At 41.2% G+C, this 15,623-nt stretch overlaps 1 protein-coding gene across 1 annotated transcript in view; it reads left to right on the top strand.

The window, feature by feature from the left end:
* The window catches only part of ATG10 (autophagy related 10), a 263,094-nt gene extending 249,337 nt beyond the window's left edge, over nt 1–13,757 (top strand). The window contains exons 6-8 of the mRNA XM_010863372.1: nt 11,328–11,425; nt 12,081–12,196; nt 12,515–13,757. Of these exons, the coding sequence (XP_010861674.1) occupies nt 11,328–11,425; nt 12,081–12,196; nt 12,515–12,552 (252 nt within the window). The 3' untranslated portion in view covers nt 12,553–13,757. The remainder of the gene's footprint in view (nt 1–11,327; nt 11,426–12,080; nt 12,197–12,514) is intronic.
* Nucleotides 13,758–15,623: the final 1,866 nt, after the last annotated feature.

Here is a 15,623-nt window from a genome sequence, read left to right on the forward strand (position 1 = left end):
ATTTTGCCAACAAAGGTCCATCTAGTCAAGGCTACGGTTTTTCCAGTAGTCATGTATGGATGTGAGAGTTGGGCTATAAAGAAAGCTGAGCACCAAAGAATTGATGCTTTTGAACTGTGGTGTTGGAGAAGACTCTTGAGAGTCCCTTGGACTGCAAGGAGATCCAACCAGTCCATCCTAAAGGAGATCAGTCCTGGGTGTTCATTGGAAGGACTGACGTTGAAGCTGAAACTCCAGTAGTTTGGCCACCAGATGCGAAGAGCTGACTCATTTGAAAAGACCCTGATGCTGGGAAAGATTGAGGGCAGGAGGAGAAGGGGACAACAGAGGATGAGATGGCTGGATGGCATCACCAACTCGATGGACATGGGTTTGGGTGGACTCCAGGAGTTGGTGATGGACAGGGAGGCATGACGTGCTGTGGTTCATGGGGTCATGAAGAGTCGGACACGACTGAGTGACTGAACTGAACTGAACTGAATAAAAATAAATGATGAAAGTAGTAAAACAGAAGACAAAGAAACTTAGAGAAGATCAGCAAAAGACACATATGATTTGATTTGAAATTTTAAAAATAGATATTTGAAGAAGTGGACTGTAGAGGGCAGTCCTTGACACTAGCTCTGATCAGTGGGATGAGAGGGTGCTGGGTATGGCCGTGCACTTTGGATGCTCACTTGGATGACTGTAAGGCATAATCTCTTGGAACTAGTGGCAATACTAAGGCCTGTCTCAAAAAAGATTCCCTGGAGAAGGAAATGGCAACCCACTCCAATATTCTTGCCTGGAGAATCCCATGGACAGAGGAGCCTGGTGGGCTACAGTCCACGGGGTCGCAAAGAGTCAGACACGACTGAGCGAATTCACTTTCACTTTCAAAGAGTTACTGGGAAAGGTGACCCTGCAAAGCTCTTAGCACAGTACCTGATAATGTAGACGTTCATTGGCCATTTTCCTAGCCTCCAGGGGAAGGAATGGGGAGATACCCTTATTTCTAAGGAACGTACCCAGAGTGGAAGGCAAATTTGATCAGTCTGGAATATGAAACTAGATGAAAGCTTAGCACGTGAAATTATATTTGTGATGTCCTAGAGAGCCAAGAAAATTAAGAAATGAACCAAGTAACTCATCATATTTATTAGATGTAAGAATGAAGGTGCAGTATTATCATTTCCTTGTGATAGTCGTATCTAATAGTTCTGAAACCAATTCACAGTATTCATGTCAGACTTATTTTATGAGACATTTAACCATTGCTAAATTAAATTTTCTAAGAGAATGTGCCACTATAACTTCTCTGGAGTTTCAGAGATAGAAATCTGACCCATCATTTCTATTTTCATGGAAAACCATTTAGCAGAACTTTGTTCCAGTAGAAGTGTTTATTGAGTTGTAAGCCTAACACAGTTCATTGGCTGCATGCATTTCCACACTGACATTTTTCTCAGTGCAGATTTGCATCAGTTCATTAGTACTGACAGCAGATGGTAGCACTTTCACACAAATTTACCTTCTGAATTGATCTAAGAAATGTCACTAAAAAGATCCTGACAGTTTTGATGTTCTTCCATTTCTGAAAATGGTATGTTAAACAAATAAGGTGTAGGATTTTAGATTTTCTTGAACTCCAACACATAATTCCTAAACCAACTAAAGATGCTTTCATCTCTGATTCTGGCTGTCTGAAGGAGAAAGTAGAAAATGCAGATAATCTTTCCTGATAGCATAAGCCTTAAAAAATCACTATTGCAGAAAAATGGCTTTTGAAGAATATTATCCAGATTGTCTACACTGATCAAATGCCTCAAATTATTTGTAAATTCTCTACCTTACTTTGTCTGAATTCAAAATTGCTTGGCTAGCAGGATCAGCTCATTGACTGTTACTGAAAAATAGTGTTAGCTTAAGTCACAAGGCTAACTTTAAATTCTTTCACTTCTGCCACAGTAAGATATCCAGAAGATTAACTACATTTAAAAATTATAGATTTTTTGCCTTTTAGTTAGGATTAAATCATTATATAAATTATCAGACAAGAAGACTTAATGTTTGCTAAGTGAATGAATGAAGGAATATATAAATTCTAATCACATTGAGGAAACTATTTTCTATATTATATACCTATTATTATATTCTTAATAACTCAAAGCCTTGTAGTGTTCAATAGTATTATGTATATAAACAAGGATTTATTTTGAGTATTTTAAAAATTATTTTCCTTCTGCATTTGAAAAATAATTAGTGATTTGGTTAATTTACCAGAAGAGAAGCTGATTTGAGAAAGCATTTGGGTGTTAACTAAATTATTTAACCACATAATTAAATATAGTACATTTAACATGTTGCTAGAAGAGTGGTCATGATTAATAATATACTTCAGTGATTTATTTATCAACAAAAAGGACCTTTTGGCTTCTGTTGTTCAGTCACTAACTCATGTCCGACTTTTTGTGACCCCATGAAGTGCAATACACCAGGCTTCCCTGTCCTTCACTGTCTCCCTGAGTTTGCTCAAACTCATGTCCATTGAGTCAGTGATGCCATCCAACTATCTCATCCTCTGTCAGCCCCTTCTCCTCTTATTCTCAATCTTTTCTAGCATCAGGGTCTTTTCCAGTGACTTGGCTCTTCAAATCCTGTGGCCAAAGTACTGGAGCTTCAGCTTCAGCACCAGTCCTTCCAATGAATATTCACAATTGATTTCCTTTATGATTGACTAGTTTGATCTCCTTGCTGTCCAAGGGACTCTCAAGAGTGGTGCTTTCTGACTGCACCACAGTTTGAAAGTATCAATTCTTTGGCTCTTAGCCTTCTTTTGGGTTCTAAATGCTCTCAAAAACAATACCCTTGCTAACATTCTAACACTAGAAATATAAGTTAATACTGACTTAATTTGGCTAAAATAATAGTGACTTCGTTCAATATAGTTCTATTCCCTCCCTTCCTTTGTGCTATAATTGTCACATATACTACATCTATGTATGTTATAAACCCAACACTGCTGCTGCTACTGCTGCTAAGTCACTTCAGTCATGTCCGACTCTGTGTGACCCCATAGACGGCAGCCCACCAGGCTTCCCCGTCCCTGGGATTCTCCAGGCAAGAACACTGGAGTGGGTTGCCATTTCCTTCTCCAATGCATGAAAGTAAAAAGTCAAAGTAAAGTCGCTCAGTCATATCCAACTCGTAGCGACCCCATGGACTGGAGCCTACCAGGCTCCTCCATCCATGGGATTTTCCAGGCAGGAGTACTGGAGTGGGGTGCCATTGCCTTCTCCGAAACTACAGTATTATAATTTTTGCTTATATAATCCTGTCTATTAAAGTAACTAAGAGAAGAAAAAATACTTAGTTCACCTTTTATATTTACCATTTATGATGCTTTTTATTTTTTCCTGTGGATTTCAGTTACCCTCTGGTATTATTGCCTGCAGAACTTCCTTTAGTATAAGGCAAGTGAATTAGCAAGGGATTCTCTCAGCCTGTTCCTTTGGAATGTATTTATATTACCTTCATTTTTTTAAAGGACAGTTTTGCTGGATATGGAAATCTTGATTGACAGGTCTAGGGTTTTTCCCCCTAAGACTTTGAATATATCTTTCTGCTGCTATCTGGACTGATGAGACACCAGCCATTATTGTATTTTTATATCTCTTTATATGATGAATTATTACTTTCTTGCTACTTTTAAGATTTCCTCTTATCTTTGGCTTTCAGGCATTTAACTGTAATATGTCTAGGTGTGGATTTCTGTGTTTCTACTTAGGGTTTGTTGGTCGGCTTGTATCTGTAGATTAAATGTTTTTCATCAACGTTAAGAACTTTTCAGCTAGTGTTTCTTCAAATGTCTTCCTTGCCTCTTTCTCCTTTCCTTTTCAGACTCCTACTTCAGGTTTGTTGATATGCTTGGTATTGCCTCACGGATCTCTGAAGATTTGTTCTTTCGTCTTCATTTTTTCTTCAAATTGTAGAATCTCTATTAATATATCTTCCAATTCATTAATTCCTTTTATTGCCATCTCATATCTACTGTTGAGCCATCTAGTGAGTTTTTTACTTCTGTATTATACTTTACAACTCCAAAATTTTATTTGGTTATTTTTATAGTTTGTGTTCCTTGATTGAGATTACTTATGTGCAGTCATTATCATAATTTTTTCCTTTTAACTCTGATCATGGTTTTCTTTAGTTCTTCAAACGTGTTTTAATAGCTGCTTTGAATTTTTTTTAATCCAATAATCAGGCCCACTCAGAGTCAGTTTTTATTAAAGGACTTTTCCCCCTTAGTGTGCATCTGTTTTGATTCTTTGATGTCTCATAAATTTCTTTGAGGGCTTCCCTGATAGCTCAGCAGGACATTTTAGATAATACAGAATAGCAATTCTGGATTCCAATATTTTTCTCTGAGGGTTGCCTTTTTGTTGTTGTTGCTATTATTTTTGTCTGTTTATTTTAGTCACTTTCATAGATTTTATCTTCTGAATTTGCCTACTCTGTAAATGTGGCCATTGATGTCTCTATTTTGTCTTTCATTCTTAATGTTCATGCTCTTGCCTGGTTTCCATGAAGTCTCCAGCTTCGTCTGCTTACCTTGGTTAGCCAGCAATCAGACAGAGGTTGTGCTTATATACCTCAAGCCTACAAGGTTTCCCTCATTTATTTATGGCCATGTATGTGGGCTGGGAGCCCATCCAAATTTCGTTAATGTTCAAGTCATCATCAGCTTTTACTTTTCATCAGGCCTTCTTGTATCTCCCTTGCACATGTGCACGTCAGCCCTGCTGGCAGCTCTGCTGTTGGTTCTCCAGTTGCTGGCTCCACTCCCACAAAACCTCCCTGTTGATGGAGCCGGGTGGGGGGTGGAGTTGGTATGGGAGTATTTCTAGGCAAGAAGATTGCAGACTGTCTCTGTGTCTAACTTGACGTTCTAGCTGCTTTTCATGAATTTAAAAAGCTATCAAAATTTTTATTTGCCTTTGGTTAATTTTCACATCCCAGAAATGATTGTTTTTTGACAATTTTGTTCTGTTTCATACCTGTTTTTCAAGGAGATTTGTTGACCTCTATGTCATCCTGCTTGGAGAAGGAAATGGCAGCCCACTCCAGTGTTCTTGCCTGGAGAATCCCATGGACGGAGAAGCCTGGTGGGCTGCAGTCCATGGGGTTGCACAGAGTTGGACACGACTGAAGCGACTTGGCAGCAACTTGGCAGCATGTCATCCTGCTGTAGTTAGAAGTCCACTACTACTGTTATTTATTAATAAAACTTTTCTCAAAAGATTACAAAATATCCCTTTTTATAGTTCCTGACAAGATCAACATCTCCTTGTTTGGCTTTTTCAAGCCAAAGCATCTTACCAAAACAATATAATTTTTATTTTTAAAATACTATTTAAACATTTGATTTTTAAAAACATTCATTTAAATATATTTTGTCTAATTATACAAATTATTAATTATAGTAAAAGACAAAGAATTTCTTAGGTGGTTAAACCTTCGTTAACAAACTGTCTAGGCTGTTCTAAAAACTCTTCTAAGGCATGAAGTGAAAGTGTTAGTCACTTAGTCATGTCCAGCTCTTTGCTACCCCATAGACTATAGCCCACCAGGCTCCTCTGTCCATGGAATTCTCCAGGCAATAATACTGGGGTGGGTAACCATTCTCTTCTCTGGGGGATCTTCTCCACCCAGGGATCAAACCCAGGTCTCCTACATTGCAGCCAGATTCTTTGCCATCTGTGCCATTCAGCAAAGCATGAAAGTACCTATTATTTAAAAAGGTGTTTTGCACAAGCATTACCATGCATTTTATCAGCATATAACCTTAAATACTAATGTAACTGTTTTTATGTGAGGAAAAATGAATATTAAAATGTTGTATATTACTGAAGTGTTTTTGAAGTGCCTGAGCTATTATTTTAATTTAAATTCATTTAAACTATTTTCCATTAATTTGTCCTATCAATGTATTGATAATTCTAGTGACTATATATACCGTTGGGCTTCCCTTGTGGCTCAGATTGTAAAGAATCTGCCTGCGATTCAGGAGACCTGGGTTCGATTCCTGGGTCAGGAAGATCCCCTGGAGAAGGGAATGGCAACCCACTGCAGTATTCTTGCCTGGAGAATTCCATGGATAGAGGAGACTGGCAGGCTGCAGTCCATGAGGTCGCAAAGAGTTGGACACAACTGAGCAACTAACACATCAATATATTGATAATTCTAACTGCTATATATACATAGACTTTTTACTAATTCAGACTTTTCCTATCCTTGGTTATAATTAGTTATCATGTGTTTCTAAACATTTAGACACTAGTCAGTGATGTTTTAACTATGCTGTGTAACTACATAGGAGCTTTTTATTTTTGGATATTGAAATTCGACTTTGTTGTAGGGCATTATAAAAACATACTTGAGTCATATTATGGATGTCTAGGTGTTATTCTTATCTATTTAAATATCAATAAATTGAGTAGTAATAGCCAACTAAGTGCTTATTTTATGTTAGGCATTATTTTGAATGGTTTTCTGGCATTTTTTTCATTGAAGGATCACAGTCAATCTATGAGGTACATGCTGTCATTAGTCCCAGTTATCAGATAAGGAAACAGAGATATGAAATGATTAAATGGTTTGCCTTAGCTCAATTTTTAACTACAGATCCAAAGCCTGCTCTTATCTACTTACTATATGGAATGAGCAATAGATGTGATTCAAGTGCAGGTCTTTAGTAAGCACCATCTAATGAGCAGAGCTGCAAGGTGACACAGGCCAACATCTGCTTAGAAAATGACCCTCTGAACTTTAATTGTTTCTGTATCTCTTAGAGATGTCTTATATACTGATATGGTTATTCTTTGGAGATTTTATAAAGGTTACGCCACAGACCTATTATAAGGAAGAGGCAAGGTCTTGTGTATGTGATGAAGCCATGATTCATGAGAGTTTCCAGCTCCTCAAGGAGACTGAACCATGGATGGTTAAGATTTTTGGAGGACACTCTTGCATAGTGATTGTGAGTGCTTCCATCCACCATGCAGGCCAGAAAGGGAGAGCCCAGCCAAGATCTCTTCCTAGTGTCCCCCATGCTTCAAATGGGCCTGTGAAAGTGAAAGTCGCTCAGTCGTGTCTGACTCTTTGTGACCCCGTGGACTATATAGTCCATGGAATTCTCCAGGCCAGATTACTGGAGTGGGTACCTTTCCCTTCTCCAGGGGATCTTCCCAACCCAGGGATCAAACCCAGGTCTCCCACATTGCGGGCAGATTCTTTACCAGCTGAACCACAAGGGAAGCCCAAGAATACTGGAGTGGGTAGCCTATTCCTTCTCCAGCGGATCTTCCTGACCCAGGAATCTAACTGGGGCCTCCTGCATTGCAGGCAGATTCTTTACCAACTGAGCTATCAGGGAAGCCCTGATATTATAACACTCTGGATCTTTTAGAGCCCTGTTGTTCTGTGTGTTTGTTACCCTTTCAGTATTCCCAGGCTTTCAGTAGAGTCTTGTTTGACTAGTCCATTCTACCTCAGCTACATGAAGCTTGGGCTCAAGTGTTTAAGTCAGAGTTTCCCCATGGAGTGGCCATGATAATCAAGAGCTGCCAAGTGGGGAATGCATCCTGGAGGAGTGGAGACTGCATGATCAAGCTGATTCTCTGCTTTATGAGTGTTCCATGCAGCGCTATCCTTAGAGGTCTTGGTTTCATTTTATTAAGGAAGGTGAACATGTCTTCACAGATTTGGTTACAGGTCTTCATTTCTTCCATTGGTTACTATACAAGTAATCCAAGAAGGATTTAGACTAAATTTAGCCTTTTAAATCCCAGCTCTATAAACAGCAATTATTTTTAGTTCAGAATAATTCTAAAATTCTTTCGCATTTCCTCGGCACATTTCCTGTACTCATTTCCCTTTATGGCCTCTGCATTTGTCCAGTTTCTCTTCACAGTTGGACTTTTCTTGCTGATTTCTTCCTGATTTCTGTTTAAAGATCACCTCTTCAGTAAGGCCTTCCCTTTCACCAAATCTGAATTATTACCACCAAAGTTGTATTACCTTGCTTTGTTTTATTCATAGCATTTATTATTATCTGCTGCTGCTAAGTCACTTCAGGCGTGTCCAACTCTGTGCGACCCCATAGACGGCAGCCCATCAGGCTCCGCCGTCCCTGGGATTCTCCAGGCAAGAACACTGGAGTGGGTTGCCATTTCCTTCTCCAATGCGTGAAGATGAAAATGAAGTCCCTTAGTCGTGTGCGACCTTCAGCGACCCCATGGACTGCAGCCTTCCAGGCTCCTCCATCCATGGGATTTTCCAGGCAAGAGTACTGGAGTGGGGTGCCATTGCCTTCTCCGTATTATTATCTAGATTATCCTATTTACTTATTTGTTCTGTGTGTTTACTGGCTATCTCCTGCACTGGAACGTAAGTTCCATGGGGTCAGGGACTTGGTTTATCTTAGAGTGATCTCTGTAACTATTGATAGATCCAGAACTATTCCTGGCAGGTATGTAAGTGACGATCACTAGATATGTGATGAATTAATAAATATTCGTTTAAGGCTAGTAAGGGGAGCCAGAATCAAATTGGACATGAGGACTTGGTTCTAAGCATAACATATCTGGGCTGTGGTCACAGTGTCAGGTTAGAAACAGGAATGAGAGGTAGGAGAGAGCAAGAGAGTGGAGGCTCGAGCTCTGTATATAAATCAGGACCCTGGGCAGAGATATCTGGAAGTGGCCCCTTTAGGGAGACATACTCATACTCCAGCCTACTCGCAATGAATAACTCAGCCCTGTCCCCCCACCCCAAACACTTACACTCATCTCTTCACACCCAAGGTCACCCATACACGTGGAGCTGTACCTCCTATTTATTGTGGATAGGGTGTTCACTTGTGCACAGACATAGTGGAGGATGTAAGATGTAATTCTTCCCATCGACAGCTCTGAGTTCAACTCCTCCTCGGACGGGCTGAGGAGAGAAGAAGCCAAGGGAAGAAGCCAGGCAGCCCTCAGTCCAAATCCAGCCTACGGGCTTGTTTTATTTGGCCTGTACCATATTTTTAACAAATGGTGCCAGTATTTAAATTTAGGAGGTTTTACATAAAAATCTGGTGTCTAGGTTATTTTGACAAGTGGGAAGACCTGGGAAGACCAAGCGCACGTTCCACCTGGCACAACTGGCCGGAGCAGAGCAGCAAGCTCAAGCTTGGCGGGGCACACTCTCCAGGTCCACGTGGCCCTTGTCACCTGCTGGTGCATTTAACTGCCTTTCCCCTTTGGGTCACCTTCCTGGTCTTCATGGGTGGTTGTCTTAGTCTGTTTGGGCTGCTATAGCAAAATATCACATCTCGGGTAGTTGATATACAACAGTTCTCGAGGCTGGAAGTCTGAGACCAGGTTGAGATCTCCAGCCCTCCATCATCAGGCCCTTTTCCAGTTTGCAGATTGCTCACTGTGTGCTCACATGGCAGAAGAGGACAGGCCAGCCCTCTGAAGCCTCTTTTATAAGGGCATTCATCTCATCTTGAGGGCTCTTGACCCTCACTTTCATGACCTAAGCACTTCCCAAAGACCCTACCTCCTCCTACCATTGCACATTAGGGTTTCAACATATGAATTTGTGGGAACCAAACATTCAGATCATAACAGTATTGGAGTTTGTGGTCTCTGGCATAATGGCTAATGCACAATGTAAACAACTGATAAATTTATCAACAAAAACTGTTTTCAAGTTGGTTGAATTTATGCATAGATCACTCACCACATAGCAACCATCTCGGGATCCCCATTGCTTACCAAATGATGTCTACATCCCTAGTCTGCTCGCAGTCTGACCTGTATCTTATATCCAATCATTCTCTTATAAAGGCAGTGGAGTTCTGTCTTATGGACTTGGAACTCATAGAAACAGCTCCATAAGCTTGGGAGAGACAAAAGGAGAGACATAGATAAGCAGAGAGACTAAGGGAAAGAGAGAGACAGACAAGAGCAGTACAATTTAAATGAAAGTGTTAGTTGCTCAGTTGTGTCCGACTCTTTTCGACCCCGTGGATCGTAGCCCATTAGGCTCCTTTGTCCATGGGGTTTCCTAGGCAAGAATACTGGAGTGGGTTGCCATTCCCTTCTCCAGAGGATCTTCCCAACCTGGAGATCGAACTTGGGTCTCCTGCATTGCAGGCAGATTCTTTACCATCTGAGCCACCAGGGAAGCCTACAATTTAAATAGTGCCAGTCATTCCCCTCTTCCACCCTCTCCTCTACTCTGTCTACTCACTGGTCATGTGCCTGGATGCAGTTAGGCCTGAAAGAATTAACATGTTGACAAAATGTATGTAAGAAAATATGTGAGGACTTCCCTAGTGGCCCCATGGTTAAGAATATGCCTGCCAATTCAGGGGACATGGGTTTGATCTCTAGTACAGGAAGGTTCTACATGTTGTGGGGCAACTAAGCCTGTGTGCCACAGCTACTGAAGCCTGCGAGCTCTCAAGACTGCGTTCCACAAGAGAAGCCTGCAGTGACAAGCCTGTACACTGAGATGAAGAGTAGCCCCCACTTGCCGCAGCTAGAGAAAGCCTGCGTGCAGCCATGAAGACTCGGTGCAATCAAAATACTCATTAGGAAAAGAAAGAAAATATGCGAATGATTTTGGTTCCCTTACCACTGACTGTTGCTGAAGCTGAAACTCCAATACTTTGGCCATCTGATGCGAAGAACTGACTCATTTGAAAAGACCCTGATGCTGGGAAAGATTGAAGGTGGGAGGAGAAGGGGACGACAGAGGATGAGATGGTTGGATGGCATCACCGACTCAATGGACATGAGTTTGAGTAAACTCTGTGAGTTGGTGATGGACAGGGAGGCCTGGCATGCTGCAGTCCATGGGGTCACAAAGAGTCAAACATGACTGAGCGACTGAACTGAACTGAACCATTGACAAACAGGTGAATGAAATGCATTGTTCAAATGGTCAGACTTCTGAACTTCATGGACATCCTTGAGTTAAAGCTGAAGAATAATTATAGGCCAAAGGAAACACCAGCTAAAGAACAAGATAAAATGTATCTGCAGTTTGTATTGAGTGCCGTCCTCTATCAGTAAATGATTTCTTCTCACCAACCTTTTTCTCATGTTTGCGTTATGAATTATATTTTAAAATAGGAATCAGTCTATATCTTAATTTAATAATTTAAAATTTATATTTTAATAATTTGAAATTTAAAATAAACTTTTATCTTAAAGGAGTAGACCTGAGTATGGGTTTTAACTTTTTCAAAGTAATTCACGCCAGCAATCCTGGGCCAACTCTGATTCTTCCAGGAGCATCCAATACTTGGACAACCCTTTTTTGTACTTCATCCCTGCAAGACGAGTGAATTCATGACTCCTGTGTTAAAGAATTCTCAAAAAATCAATAGGTAAGAAATACCATCAAGATACATTGGCTTCAGTCTTATTTTAAAAGTGTAAATCTTTTTATGTGATTCTAAAAGCTAAACTAAAAAAGAAATATTCTTTGTCATAATAATAATGGCTAACATTTATTGAATTTTTTTACTGTGTTCTAGGCATTGTTCTAAGTATTTCAGATATATTAACACACTGGATTTCTATAACACCCCTGTGAGCTAAGTACTATTATTTTACCTGGTTTACAGAGGAGGAGGCTAACGTACAGAGGGCCTAAATAACCAAGGTCACATATCTTGTTGAGTGGTGGAACCTGGGGTGGGAACCCAGGCACTCTTGCCTCCGAGCCATACTCTTCACCACTGCACTCTGCTACCTTAGCTAATGCTGTCAGCTGGGTCAAACTGGAATCATTGAGGAAAGTCAAGAGCATCAGTGCCTTGACCCCCCCTCCCTTAAGCTGCTTTAGTGGGGGCTCCTCAGCCTCTTTGGCCCCCAAGTCCCTGTCAAGCAACAGATTGGCATTGGGAAATGCTGAGATTCCAAGTGACCAGCACACTTCTTTGAAGAAAGCCTCATTTCTCTGATTGTTGGTAAATGATTTTCTACCACTCAAACAAGCACAATGGAAACAGAGTTTTCTGTGTTTCACTTACTTCCCAGGAATGTCAACTACATCACGTCGTGGCTGAGCATGGTAGGGCCAGCTGTTGGGCTGAATCTTCCTCTGAGTTACGCCACAGCAGCCTCTCAGGATGAAGACAACGTCGGTGGACAAGGTAAAAAGAGAAGCCTGTGCTCCACGTTTCCTGTTGCAAAGATCCTGGAGCCTCTTTTGCATTTGGCTATGTCGCCCCTGCTGGCCCCAGCATTTATTAAGTCTGCTTTCATCTCTGACAGACTGGACACTGACTTGTTTGTCTAGTTTTCCAACCAACCAGCGTCCACTCATTTAGGAAGCTCTTGACTTTCCTATAGTAACACTCACCCAACCACAGAGCTGAGTGGTTTTATTTTAGAATTTATATTCTTGAAACAAGTCTTTACTGCTCAGTTAACCTTCTTTCATTTTCTTGGCTTTTGTTCTTGTTCTTCAGATTCTTCTATTGAGCGAAAAAGCTTAGAAGAACACTGAGAGTTTATGCGGCTGGCCCTGGTTTTAATGGGGCCAATATGGTGTGAGATTTCAGCTCACCGAGACTCTGACGTGGATTTTTTTCCCCTTGGAAGTAAATGTCTGCAGCAACTGATATGCTCTATGTTTAGAAGAAACACTGCAAAGACACAAATTACTAAAAATAGCCAAAAAGGGCTCTAGCTCAGTAATAGAAACAATGACATCATCAGGGCACTTCCAGGTTCTTCTCTGATGTCTCTGAGGCTCATTCTCTTCATCTTTGATTTGAGAATAACAAGATACCTCATAAGGTCGCTGTGAGAAACACATGAGAGCCTTAGTGTGTGAGAAAGTATGGGAAAGTATTAAGCAACTATTCATTAAATGGTCACCTTTCTTATAATTGATTGTCATTCACTAATCTGTCAATAAGTTTAATAGTCAGTAAGGTATTAAGATGAACCCTGTAAAGTTTGGTTTGGGGTTGCTGTTTCGTTTTTCATTTTAACTTGCTAAGGTCTTAAACTAAGAGAAAAACATAATCACCTCTTTAGAGCAACTAGATTAGTGCCTGTCAGTGAGGGACACACTTTAGAGTCATTTGAGGATCTTTCTCAACTACAGGCACTGCCACCCGCTGGAACTGCCCCTCCAGGTGATTCTGAGGTACCTGCTCCTGAAGAAGTTCTGCTCTGGATGTAACTTTTGAGCCGCATTTATTTGTATTGTTTTGGTCTCCCAATAGGCCTTTTCCAGTTCTGTGCACATAACTGGACTTCAAGCTAGACTTACTTCCTAACATTGTCCAGGTCTCACCCAAGAGACTGGCTAGCAAGGAGTCTAGGAGGCACCTGGAGAGGCAGCCCACTTTCGGGGAGCAGTTAGCATGAGGGGATTATCTGCTGGCGAATCACAGAGGCCCTGCCATCCCGGCTAGTCTCTAGGTTAAGGGCTGCACTCTCAGGCAGGGAGCAGAAGTAGAGAAGGGGTTAATTCAAATTGCTGGAAAAGCTAAAAGTAAATTTTAAAATGCTGAGCTGCACATATTCATGCTGGTATGAGAGCCTGCTTACATGCTTGCTGGGCATTTTGGTATTTACCACTTAACATCTTTTCAACTTCTGCAAGGGATTTTTCCTCCCCACTCTCCCTAATGTAAACACAGATTTCTTAGCAAGTCATTTCTCAAGCCATGTCATTTCTGGGGTAAAAAAAAAAAAAAATGTAATAATGTGTCCTGTGGATGATGTACTCATCTGGAAATATTAGTTGTCCTTTGTGAACAGATTCTGAGGTGATAGTAGTCTGTCAGCTTGGGAGCAGTGTGTAGTTTCTTTTTTTTTTTTTAATTTAAAATGTTTTTTCTCTGATAAAGATCTGAAAATTCATCACTGGCAGAAAAAAGTTCTGAAGAGCTCCTCTAAGGTTGTGGAGACCACCCTCCTCAGGTCCTTCTCCTCAAGCAGTTCTATTTCTTTTCAGAATTTTTTCACTTAAACTTTTAATTTTTGGTTGATAAAAATTACCTTTTTTAAAAGAATGCAGTAAAATAACAGACTGTTATCCCAACAGTCATAAAATTAGAAAAATGTTTTGTCAAAGTAACAGTTCTTTCTCTGTAATATGAGAATTTTTTCCCTAAGTGTTTCCTGTCCAGCTAATATGAAGGCAGAGCTCCTTCAGTCAGCAACAAGACTGGTTACAGCTGCTGCAAGCCAGTCTCCTAAACTCCACTTCTGTGTGATCTTAGCAAACCCCTTTCACCTCTCTGATCCTCACATTCTTCATATGCACCATGAGGAAGCTCAGCCATGTGACTTGTGAGGCCCACCCAACTCTTGGGTCTGTGAAATTGGGAGAATTCTAGAGAGCTGAATGGTGAGGTTGGTTTGCTACTAGCTGCATTGCTTGAGCTAATTTTCTTAATCTCTTTTAGTCTGTTACCACTTCTTTTTTAAAGTCCATAGTATCAACTCCACTCACCTAACAAGGGCACAAAGATCAAAATGGTAAGTATGTCTAATGTGCTTTGTAACCAACTCAGTGCCTTGTGGAGTCATGTGAACAGGGGATAATCAGCCTATTGAGGCATCATACCTGCTCCCTCCCACCTCAGTTCTGGCCTGACTCCTTCCCAGGCAGGTGATCAGGCACGCCTTCTCTGCCCATAGCCTGTCTGACCATTGCTTATGCTGGTTCCCACCTGGAAGTGCTTCCTTCCCCATATTTCTACCCGATTCTCAACCTGCTCCATGTGATTCACTCTTTACAAAACCATGTCTGACCCCAAAAGCCCCCACTGGGGGACTTCCTCCTTTGCTATCACTGTACTTAGTCATAGAAGCTTGTAATTGTCTCCTTTTCACTCTGATTGATGGATAGTAAGTAACTTACTGAGCCAATTTTGGGGGGTATGTTGTAAAATGGCATGCACAGAAGAGTTGCTATCTGCCCTGTAGGTGATCCAGGGCATGCTGTCAGTCTGGGGACCCAAGTAGGTGGGCTTTTTCTTTGAGTGACCATTGAAGGGCAAGAGGCTGTGCTGATCATCAGGTACTAGCCTACAAGCTACAGATTACAAAAAAAGAAAAAGAAACTACCACACTGCATCCAAAATGTGTAAGATAAAGAGGGAAAAAAAAATCAGAAGTGAGTTTTTGCATCCATTTCTCCCTGGATAGGTATCAGTTCAGTTCAGTCGCTCAGTCGTGTCCGACTCTTTGCCACCCCACGAATCGCAGCACGCCAGGCCTCCCTGTCCATCACCAATTCCCGGAGTTCACTCAGACTCACGTCCATCGAGTCAGTGATGCTATCCAGCCATCTCATCCTCTGTCGTCCCCTTCTCCTCCTGCCCCCAGTCCCTCCCAGCATCAGAGTCTTTTCCACTGAGTCAACTCTTCACATGAGGTGGCCAAAGTACTGGAGTTTCAGCTTCAGCATCATTCCTTCCAAAGAAATCCCAGGGCTGATCTCCTTCAGAATGGACTGGTTGGATCTCCTTGCAGTCCAAGGGACTCTCAAGAGTCTTCTCCAACACCACAGTTCAAAAGCATCAGTTCTTCAGTGCTCAGCTTTCTTCACAGTCC

This window comes from Bison bison, unplaced genomic scaffold (genome assembly GCF_000754665.1).
Source record: "Bison bison bison isolate TAMUID 2011002044 unplaced genomic scaffold, Bison_UMD1.0 scf7180017864490, whole genome shotgun sequence".
NCBI classification, from domain to species: domain Eukaryota; kingdom Metazoa; phylum Chordata; class Mammalia; order Artiodactyla; family Bovidae; genus Bison; species Bison bison.